The sequence below is a fragment of the Cygnus olor genome, chromosome 3 (genome assembly GCF_009769625.2).
Source record: "Cygnus olor isolate bCygOlo1 chromosome 3, bCygOlo1.pri.v2, whole genome shotgun sequence".
In the NCBI taxonomy this organism is placed as follows: domain Eukaryota; kingdom Metazoa; phylum Chordata; class Aves; order Anseriformes; family Anatidae; genus Cygnus; species Cygnus olor.
Genome location: NC_049171.1, coordinates 50,175,229 through 50,186,904, shown reverse-complemented (window position 1 = coordinate 50,186,904; position 11,676 = coordinate 50,175,229). Strand labels below are relative to the sequence as shown.

The 11,676-nt window shown below is 41.8% G+C and overlaps 1 protein-coding gene across 2 annotated transcripts in view; it reads left to right on the top strand.

The window, feature by feature from the left end:
* The first annotated feature begins 1,120 nt into the window (after positions 1–1,120).
* The window catches only part of LAMA4 (laminin subunit alpha 4), a 97,899-nt gene continuing 87,343 nt past the window's right edge, over positions 1,121–11,676 (top strand). The window contains exon 1 of one of the 2 annotated variants that reach the window (XM_040552536.1): positions 1,121–1,743. In XM_040552536.1, coding sequence (XP_040408470.1) covers positions 1,543–1,743 — 201 coding nt within the window. In that variant the 5' untranslated portion in view covers positions 1,121–1,542. The remainder of the gene's footprint in view (positions 1,744–11,676) is intronic. The other variant, XM_040552537.1, reaches the window with a different exon arrangement.

Genomic DNA, 11,676 nt, shown 5'->3' with positions numbered 1-11,676 from the left:
TGGAGGGAAGTCTCCTATATGCTCAGGATGGAATTACCTGCAACCACCTTGACCATGTTTTGTTTCCTCCTACAAACCTTGGTCCTGAACCTCACAGCCTTGGGTTGCACAGCTTTGTCTTCTTGCCCACAACATTTCTGACATATAGAAAGTCTCTTGGTGGTTAACTTCTTTGTTGTCTCTATGACACCTATACAGCATTTATGGGCCCAATTCTTTACCTACAGGTATGTAGAAATTCATAGATAACCAAAGAACTTTGTTTTATCCTTGATCTCAATTGGCAGCTTCCTTGGTTCATAACGTCTTCAATCAGACACAAAAAGTGAGAGGAAGGGAGAAAGAGGGAACCCACTCCTAGAAAGAAGGACGATAAGCCAATCTCTAGTACAGTGCTGTTACAAACCCCTTAAACAGGACCTCTAAAGGATGTAGTGCTGACCCCTTAGCAGGCATGGTGCACTTTAGTATAATTACATCCTCTCTTTGTCCCAAAACCCAGGAAGATTTTTACGTTGTCTTTTTGAGATTGGAAGTCATAAATTAGGTCAACTGTGGGCAATATATTCAGCTTGCTTTCATACACTGCAAGCCTTGTTAGCAGGGCCTCACAAAGCATCTCTTGAAAAAGGAATACAAAATGCTCTTTGTAAATAAAAGTTCATGAGTCTGAGTAATGAAGTCGTTTTCCAAAATTGCAGTGAATGATATTCTTTTTCACAAGCTGAGAAACTGAGAGGTGGGCTTGAGGAAAAGGATTTCAATGAAGCATGTTAGAGCAACCACTTTGCCCTATTAGCCCATGGCACAGCCAGCCTGCCTTCATCCTCCTCCTCCTCCCGCCCACAGCCTCCCCTCCCCCAAGCCAAAAGAAAAGGTTTGTCGAGCGGCTTTTTAATAAATTTGGCACCTTCCTGCGTTCCACTGAATAAACTGGAGATGTTAAAAAATAAAAATAAAAAAACAGCTGTCACAAGAGCCCCTGCTTGGTGCAGAGGGGTCGACGGTGCCCAGGCGGGGTTGTGGGGGTGGCGCAGGGGGAGGAAAGGCTGACCTCACTTTCTGAACAGCAAAGTTTGAGTGGGAGGGTCTGGGCACGAAAGGTAAAAGGGAACGATGTGAACATGTGAAGGAAGCCAGAGCACTAAGCACAGCGTCAGTCTGTATCCTGACAGGGGGAGATAAGGTGGCTGGGGAGCCAGCGGTGCTTTCCTGGAATACAATCTCCATTTGACACTCTCTGCTTAAGCACTGCCCATCTGTATGTTATTGAGCTGGAGCCTCAGGGGAAAAAGAGGAGCCACAGGCACAGAGAGTGAACGAGGGAGGCAGCAAAAGCACTTTTCTTCCCTTCCTTTCTTTATTTTTTTTTTCCCTTTTAAATAAGGATCTGGTTAGACTGCCTTGAAGTGCCACATCTGGAAACTGAACACTGAAAGTTAAAATAACTGAGGCACCACTAAGCCAAGGGGGGCTGATTGCAGAAGAGGGTAAACAATTACTAAGACGCTAGAAGACCACTGCTGGATGTGAGGGGAGGAAATGGCTTTGATCTCCGCCTGGCCCCTGGTTTTTCCAATATTATTCTTTTTGAGATGCTTCTCCTCCAGCACAGCCTCGAGCGCGGGAGGCGCCTTTCAGTTTGACATTGAAGGTAGCTCAGCGGTCAGCGTGCACGAAGCCACTGTTATCAGAGGGCAGCAGCAGGCAGTAGCTACTGGAAGCTGGGTGCCTTTTGCTGAGGTACAGTAACTGCATTCTCTCTCTGGTGTCTGCGCTTTCCTGCTTTCATCTGTCTGTGTTGAAGTTCCCATCTGGTTAACGTTAGCTTAATCATTCGATCCTTAAAGCGATACCGGAGATTTTTTTGCGGGGGGTCTGAGACACTGCATTTGGAGACTAGAGAGATACAGCTCAGGATTTCAAAATGTACACATGCCATGCCTGCTGCAAGCAGACAGCTGCTGTACTCTGCAGTGAGACCAGCTTAGCACGTCTCTGACTTTCCTGCCAACATAACTAAGCAGGCCTGTGCAAACAGACCTATTTTACAAGGGTTAATTGTCACAACACTTTTCTGCTTGCTCCGTGTACTGCCTGGAATTTTAACTCACTTATATTTCCAGAGTCTCTCTTTTGGGGGCAAACACCGTACTCGAGAGTTTTGTGCTTCTGTCTCTGAATGCCATCCACCTCCAAAATCTGAAGTTTTTTCTGGTGATGAGAGCAAGGATAATAAATTAAATGTGTGTTGGAAACTGCCTGCAGAGAAAACACCTGCAGAGATTTTAAGCCTTCCAAAAAGTATGAGGTTGGGATTAGTGACAAATGAAATTAGAGAGATCAGAGAAGTAATTTGACTGTGGAAAATTTTCCTGCAGTCCCTGTATTTGGGGATTGGTTGATACTTCTCATTCTATCATCTGGAATGAACTATTCAAAAATAAAGCTTGAGAAAACAATAAATTACTCCAGCATACTCTGAGAGGGGGAGACGGTAATGTCTCATGCGTGGGAGATGCAAAGTAGGAGGCAAATTGAGTTACATAAGGTCATGGGAAGAGAAGGAGTAGTTCTTGTAGCATAACATCCAAAAATGAGGTGCGATTAGCACAGACATGTCAGTATGACAATATCAAGATCTCAATCTCTTATACCAGAAGGCTAATCCCCCCTCCCTCCCATCCCCCCGTACTCCAGTTGCCAGAACTAATAGCCATGGAAATAAATGTACAAGCCTTTCAGAGGGTCGAGGTTACCGCAGCACTGGGCAGAGCTCATCCCCACGCTGCTGTGCCTCCAAGCAGCTGCACAGCCTCCCAAAACGCCTGCCCACCCTGCGAGGGACTCTCTGCGAAACATGACCTGTGTGAGAAAATTGGAGACTAAACTCTGTTCTGCTCGGTGTAAGGGCTCTCAGGAGCCGTCGGAGACTTGGACGGGCTCCATGCTGTGGGATGTACATCCCTTCTCCACCAGCCTGGGATCAGCCCCTGGGAGGCTATGTTGCCACCTGTTGCTTACAAAATGGAAAGTGCCTGAATGAAAAGCCAGATTTAGGAGCCGAAGGGGTTTTGTAGCTAGATTCCGCAGGATAATGGGCATAAGCGATTAATAGCCTTTCTCAATATGATTATGTGGTACATTGTTCCCAAAAGTCATGTTAATAGGCTTTACCTTAGGAAAGTGCTGTGGGATATACTGAACATTATAAAGAAATAACAGTTCCCATCACCCATCCCAGTCTTCCCTAAAGTTTCATTTGTACAGTCTGATCTTATAGGCCTACTAACTGGTGTTCCTTTCAGCAGTTTATTTCAGCCCCCGCAATGGCAACTTTTACACTCTGTTGAGATCCCATGTTACAAATGGATGCTGCTGCCTGCAGTAGTCATGCCAAGGTCCTTGACTGCAGGAAGTTATGGTTTCATGAGGAAGGAGCTCAGGGTCCCTTGCTACCTGCAGATGCATCCCATAATTTCATTTCAGGGCCCACCTCCACAGCAACTTCTTCTGAGGCCCAGTAGGATTCCCTCTGGGGGCAAGGCTGATGGCTCTCTAGCAGTGAGAACCTCCTACCCATCAATCTACGAGTTGGTAACGGCAGCTGGGGAACCTACCCTAAGCCCAGAGATTGACGTGGTGGCCAGAGAATGAATTTGGTAATCTCTTGCCAGGAAGGAGCATTTTCTCCAGCCATCAGAGACTTTCCCTCTCCTGAAGCCCACCATCCCTCACCCAGCCCTGGGAACAGGGCTTATCACAGCAGTTCTGAATTAGCCTTCTCCAAGCCCAAGTTCTTAACCCACAGCTCACAGCGAACCGCAGTATAAACTCCCTTACACAGCATGGCTTGATTCAGCTCCGTCGTCTAAATATTGACTCAGGCCCATAGCTCTCCCAAGCAGACAGAGGCTGTTAGTCATGTTGAATAGTGCCAAGTTATACAAGGGGGCTGGTTACTGAGGCAGAGCTGGAGGACTACACAGAGCTTTATGGTGGGCTGTGGTGCCACTCAACCGCAAAGCCCAATGTGCTGCTGTAAAGGCAGAGCACAGACCACGGCAGACAAAAAGTATGGTATTTCAGCATGTGGGACAGGTGATGGACAGAACTGGACCCACACATTATTCTGCTCTTCATATCATCTTCAGAAATCTGTGAGGTCTGTAATAGTACTGGTGGGAGTTTGCAAGCTGTAACTGGTGTGATGTTCTTAACTTCTGGTAAGAGTTCATAATTATGAACCTACTGAAGAACATGCAACCCCAGTTAATGTAAACAAGCATTTTAGTGTATATTTTTTAGTTTTCCACTTCTCTTCCTTTTCCATTTTTGGCAATCTTGAACTCAGAGGAAGTTGGAGAAGTGGTTTAAAATATTGAGAATTAATGCTAATATGGAGCTTTCCTGTGCCTTGGATTTGAATGAAAGTCTCTTTATGGCAGAAAAGAGACCGACTACATTTTCAATGCCATGCTAATACACTGTACCCCATCACAAAGTGGACCGTGAGTTTGAGTAGGACCTCAGGCAACATCTAATACCTCTGTGCCCTGGCTGTAAATCAATATGCAACTGGGATCCAGTACACATAATTTAGGCACATAACCTGTGCTTAGACTTTTTCAGTTTGAATGAGGTATTGTATTCAAGTACAAGACCAAATTTCCCATATGGTAATGGAGACACCATTTTTTTAAAATCCTATAATTCCTAGTGGTCTTCTCTGGAAGCCCTCAAAGGAGCCTCTTCACCTGCAAGGGCTATGTTGGTTCTTACTTCAGGACTGTTTAAATTAGCTTGACTAGATTCCACCCAATGAAATGTAATATTACCTGCATAATAAACACTAGTAACTGTCATCATGGAATAATGTATCTAGCTCTGTGCCTCTGTTTCAAGAAGAATGCTTATAGATTGATGAACGTTATTCCAAAAAGTATCATGAGAAGGATTAAATTGCTAGGAAATTAAAGATAACTGAGAGATTCTAGAATTCAGCCTGCTTAGCTCAGAGGAAGATTAAGAAAAAAAATTGAATTAATTGTGTAAGCAACTAATTTTTAATGATAGGCTGGTTCGTCTAATGCATGAAAATGCAATCATATGCAGCAAGTGGAAATTGAAAGTGACTGTGTTCAGACTAAAGGTTAGTTGTAAATTTTAATTTTAAAGGTAATTAAGCAGTGAAGAATTTATCCAGTTGTGTTGGATTGTCTATCAAGAGGCAGAACAAGATGCAAAGCACTCTGTCGGGTACTCACATTGCCCATGTGCTATTTAGGATGATTAAGTTCCTTGGCTTAGGAACACAATAAGGCAGGGGAGATGTTAGAGTGCTGCAATCCTAGTGTATATGGGGAGAAAATGAGAGTGAGCCCAAAGTGCTGGATCCAGTTCACCAGTGTAACCCAACTACAATTAAAAAAATTAAGTTAAAGATTGATTTTTCCAAATATGGACAGATTAAAACAATTTACAAGGAAGTTTCATCAGAGGTGGAAGACAAAGATTTCAAACTGACAGTCCAACCACAAATGAAAGCAAACTATTGAGTGGCAAAGATCAGAAATCTTTGTTTTCAAGTTCCACACATTAGCCTGGATAGGACAGAAGGAGAGGAGAGGAGAGGAGAGGAGAGGAGAGGAGAGGAGAGGAGAGGAGAGGAGAGGAGAGGAGAGGTGAGGAGAGGAGAGGAGGAGGGGATGGGAGGGGAGGGGAGGGGAGGGCAGGTCAGCAGAGTGGAGGGGAGGAGAGGGGAGGGGAGGGGAGGGGAGGGGAGGGGAGGGGAGGGCAGGGGAGGGGAGGGGAGGGAGAGGGAGGAGAGGGGAGGGGGAGAGGAGAGGAGAGGAGAGGAGAGGAGAGGAGAGGAGAGGAGAGGAGAGGAGAGGAGAGGAGAGGAAAGGAGAGGAGAGGAGAGGAGAGGAGAGGAGAGGAGAGGAGAGGAGAGGAGAGGAGAGGAGAGGAGAGGAGAGGAGAGGAGAGGAGAGGAGAGGAGAGGAGAGGAGAGGAGAGGAGAGGAGAGGAGAGGAGAGGAGGGAGAGGAGAGGAGAGGAGGGAGAGGAGAGGAGAGAGGGAGAGGAGAGGAGAGGAGAGGAGAGGAGCGTAAAGGAAAGGAAAGGAAAGGAAAGGAAAGGAAAGGAAAGGAAAGGAAAGGAAAGGAAAGGAAAGGAAGAAAGGAAAGAAAGGAAAGGAAAGGAAAAAAGGAAAGGAAAGGAAAGGAAAGGAAAGGAAAGGAAGGAAAGGAAAGGAAAGGAAAGGAAAGGAAAGGAAAGAAAGGAAAGGAAAGGAAAGGAAAGGAGGCAGTGGGACACATCTAGTTTTGTTGAGGCACAGAGACAAGACAGAAAATCAGAGCTAACTTTTGAGAACAATTATATCCCACTGTCAAACACATGCCTTTAAAATAAAAGGCAGGTTATACATTACTGTTTGGATCTGAAGCCTGCCACTGTCAACATTTACGTTTGCAAATTCCACTGACGTGATGATTTTAATTATATAGATGCAGATTTTGTTCCCTGGTAGGAGCAAAGCTGCTCATAAACAGTGGAAGAGTACAAAGTCTAAGGTGAGAGTAAACAGTGGGGCAAGACTTCAAATACTGGAGAACAAGGCAAATGTTTCCCTTTGATTCACATTGTGTAGTCACTAACTTTAATGTAAAATGAATGTAAGGTGATATCCAGATGAAGATTCATTTATTTCTGATGTAAATGACTGCAGGAGGTTCAAGAAAATAGTGAAGAGAGACCAGTATAGGAGATCAGTTTAGGAAGGATTAATGGAAGAAAGAGAAAACACTCTGTGGAGACATCTGCCAAGTAAAATAAAAAGATGAACTGAAATTTCCTCTGTGGAAAGAAGGGAAGCAATTAGTGGGAAAGGAAGAAAACTAAAGCAAGAAGATGAAGGAGAGGAAAAAAAAATAGAGTAAGAATGAGATAATCTAAAGTCTTAAGGCTAAAGAATATCTGAAGTAGTTGGAACAAGGCAGGAAGCCAATTCCCCTAGTGAAGGAAGGCATGATATTGTTGGATGGATGGAAGAGGAAAACTGTTTCCAGCATCAGTGGTTTTGGCTCAGGAGAAGGGCAGAGAGGCAGAAGAAGAGAAGTCCTTTAAAGGAAATGATCGTCACAGTCGAGGCAAAATATAGCTATTTACCATAAGAGACATAAATAAAGTTAACTGTTGGAGCTTGCACAATAAAATGACATGTTTAACAATCTTCTTTTTTTTCCACCTGCCTTCTACCATAGTTGCTGATCTAAATTTTCAAAAGCTAGAAACGATATTTGAGGTGCTTTCTTTCTGGTTTTCTAAAGCAATAAGCAATAATGAGCCCAGAAATTGTGAAAATCTCACCTCTCTAAAATGGCTTACATTAAATATCTGAAACAGAGTGATCAAAAGTCTTAGCCTCTTGTTAACAAATGCTCAAGCTATCACCAAATTGCCTTCACCCCTTCCCCTGTAAGGGCTGGAACAGGAGGTCCTGCAGACTGTTTAGAGAAAGCACAATTTGATCCTTACTTGTGGCATTAATCTCTTCAAAACAAACTAGTACTAAAAGAAGCAGCAGAAGACCTAAAGCTGAGGTCTGAGCCAAAAAGGGTTTTAGCTTGACAGAAATCTTTGTATTCTTTTAAGCTAATAGGAACTGCATCTACCTTTAAAAAAGCAGATCTTTAAATGAATTCATTTCAGACCCATAGGGTTATATTAGGTTAACTCCCATAATGGGCACTTTGGATTTCTAACTGCTGTTTTTTTTTCTGGTACAACAAGGTTATGTTCTGAGAAACATCTATTAGCGGGGAGGAAGTTTTACTGCAGATGTTTGTGATTCCAGCTTAAGTTTCTCATCAAAGCTTTAATGAAAATCAGCTGCTAGGAGGAGAGCCGCCAGACCCCAAACCTTTTAAATCATAGGAAGCACAAGCAAATGGAACCAAAGGACAGGGTAGATGGATAGTGGGAAATGTTCTCCATTTCAAGAAGGTGCATAAAGCACCCACCAGAACAATGCTATTTAAACCCTGCTGTGGCAAGTTCCCACAAAGTTTTGGGCAAGTACCAGCAAAGTGCCCCAAAGCTCTTTCAGAGCTGTGAAAACCAATAAAAGGCATTTCATGCCCACTCTTATTCATGACGTGGGAAGGAAGGAAAGAATTAAAAGTTCAGTTTTTCCAAGGGGCACAAGAATGGGAAGCAATAAAATAATTAGTTTCTGAAGGAGAACATGTCCTGATTTAATCTGATAACGAATATCTACAATTTTAATTGCAGCTCTTAGTGTTCAAAAACGGTTCATGAGGAAACGGGTCTAGTTTCTGAGTAATATATTATCAGCCACTGATAATTTACAGTTTGCTTCTGGACTTAGATTTTCAAACACCCAAATATAGACACATTTGGTTGTTATATATTTTAATTGGTTCTCTTGAACATTTGGATCTGATCCCAGCTCATTTTCAGACACTGACATGAGCTGGGGATGTTTGGGTTGTGCATCCTAATGCAAGATTCAACAATTGTTGAATAGTACTGTATACAAAGCTGTTAGAGCTCCACAGTTTTTGAAATCTAATTCTTTGTCATTAAATGATCTCAGAGAGTTTTTCCTAACTATCAGTCAGGAGACATACAATGTATACTTGGCAATGCAAGCAGATATTGGCTAAATTGCAGTAAATGGGATCTGGTTTGTCATTCCTCTTTAGATTCATTATGCAATTCTTTAGATGTTTTTTTCCTTAAAATAAATACTTCAAAAATAATAGGATTCTTTTTTTTTTAAGACAAATCAACAAGAAACAGACAAAAGATCTACATTCAAGAGCCACTGAGATACTAAATATGAGACAAAGAATAACAGAGGCTAGTGAAAAAAATATTGTAGAAATTACTATTCTGAGTTTACAAGATTCTAAAAAGAACTAAAACATTATTTCTTAAGTTCTGACATAAGTAATCCAGAGAGCATGGGAAGAACTGGCACACCTGAATGCTAAATTGAAACACAATTTAATAATTAGTGAATAGAAAGAACCTACCTGCATGGACAACTTGCAATGTGATCTGTAAAATATAGCCGCTTTTGCTATGACTGTAAGGCTCTGAATGATTATTAAACTCTGTCTTCCCAACAAAAATGAATTAGAATGAATTTATTCAGCCTTTCACCATTGGTGTCAGGTGTAAGAAAATGCACAGGGAACCAGTATCTAAACTGGATCATTTCTGGGCTGTGTTTTACCCTGTTACCACCCTATGATGCATCTGCCCCAGCATACGGGGAAAAAAAAAAAAAAAAAAGCCAGCAGGGTAAAATACAGCATCACCTTCCCCCCCTCCCCAGCTGTTATTATTAGGCATATTACTATGTCTACAGTCTTGGGTGCCCTAGGAAAGCTACCACTGAGTGTTGGCAAGAATTGGGGAGCACCAGTGCCTGGCAGAGGTGCTCCTGGGAGAGGTGGGCAGGTGCTGAAGGTCCAGACAAATCCCTCAGAAGGGGTTTGTGCACTTCAGTCACCCATGACCACCTCCCTCAGGTTTACCATAGCAGATTTAACATTTGCAGTAGTATAAGTGCAGTAGTACGTTTTAAGGACCATTTTTATTATTTTATCCCTTCAAAAATTTTGTGTCTATCTGGAAATCTCTCTGGGGCTGCTGTCATTTGACAATTGATTTTGTCCCCTTTATTTGGGGGACTCAGGTGAACAAAGCAGGACTCATACAGCACATTTATGTGAGTGTTTTATGGGGACAAGGTGGACAGTGGTTAATGGGGAAACAAAGCAAAATTATTTATCTATTTTCTTCCAAATCATTTTCCTTGAATAAACTAGGCATTTTGTTTGAAAGAAGAAAATCAAATAACAACATTTCCAGCTGCAGATTTTCTATTTGCAAGAATAAGCATCTGTAACAGCAATATTTTTACTTAGGAGCTGTAGTAATAATTACATTAGAGTGGAGAATGGTGTTAATCTCCCATCCTTAGCCAGCCTGCAGGCAGCTAAAACATTTTAGCCCTTCCCCTTTTTCAAGAAGAATGCCTTTTAAGCAGAGGTTTTGTCTTTCCCACTGTATATGGAAAAAATGACTACGCACTTCTATGGAGAATGCCTAGCTGAGAAATGTTTATGTTGGATCCAACCCCATCTATGTTGCTGAATGGCATTTTGTTTTCCACTCAGACTGGGGAAGGGGTAACAGCCTGGAAATATTTTCAGCACAGGAAATTTTTAATAGTTAAATACAATTACTTAGTTAAGGTAATAGACAATGTTGTTGCTCTACATAAAGCCATCTGGCTTTCAGCTTTTGCCTGTTTTTTCAGGAGTCACAGTTGCTCTGTCACAGTTACAACAGAGGCATGCACAAGCCCACTCAAGGAACATGAACGCAGTGTCAGTGGGCACAGAGAGGATCTCCCTCTGATTTTGGCCTGTTCCCTATTCTCTTCTTTGCTTATTGGTTTGGACATTACCCATGGGCAACGACCCATATTCCCTCTTCCTCCAGCTCCAAGCTCCACAATGAAACAGGGAGAAATAGAAGTAACTTTTGTTCTGTATCCCCTCTGCCAACAGGATGCTACCTACAGTCAGAGCAACTGCCTTCAGTCTTGTTAGTTTTAGTTTTTGCCATCACTGAGCTTTTTGTCTAAAACTCTGGGAAGACAGTTTCTGTCAGCACAATAATCTGGTCTTTATTATCATCAAAAATAATATCTACTTTAGAAGCTCATGAGCTGATAACTCTTCAGGTGACACATAAATATTCCCAATTGTCAGGGATAAGCCAGCAAGCAAAGTTTTCAAATTGTCTGTTATTAAGTTAAAGACTTGTCCTGTCTTCCTTAAAGAAAACATATTATTTTCTGTAAATTTTGAGGAAATCTAAACTCTTCTATATATATAAATGATGGAGATTTTATAGTCTTTCTTGTTTGGCTTGAAAATCAGACTAAATTCACTTATTAGATGTTTTCTTTAGCAGCTGCAGACTGGCCAGATATGGCATGCATGTCTGCAGACCAGCCCTTGCACTGTGTTCTCAGGTGGGGACATCTTGAGGACACAGACAAAATGAACGATGCTGAGATCCATGCAAAAGGGACAAGGGAAAGGACACTAGTAATAGAAAATAAGGCTTCATTTCTTTCATCATTCACTGAACAGTTCATTTACTGAAAAAGATTATGGATTCAAAATTAGTGTCACTGCTTTTTTTTTTTTTAATGTTTGAAGGTTCAAATTGCTGAGGTTCATAAAAAGACACCACTGCAGTTTTAATGAGAATTTCATATCATTTACCTAGAAAACCCCATTATTAGATTCACTTGCCCAGTGAGGCCTTAATTTTCATTGAACCTATCATATGTTAGAATTTAATTTAAGATATGAGAATATCCAACAATGTTGGGGTTTTACTTTGGCTTTCAGCAAGAAATAATTTGCTTTTACATTTGCAAGCTAAATAAAATGGAAAGTTTTTTATTTTGTAATTCACATAATTGCTTTAGTTTGTAATCTTGTTAAATGTAATTAGAATTTAGATACCTGTCAAGATAAGTAGATAAAAAAAGATTACCAGCATTATGCCCAAAACTCTTCATCAACTTCTGGTTAATTTCTGATTTGCAGCATCAGTGGAG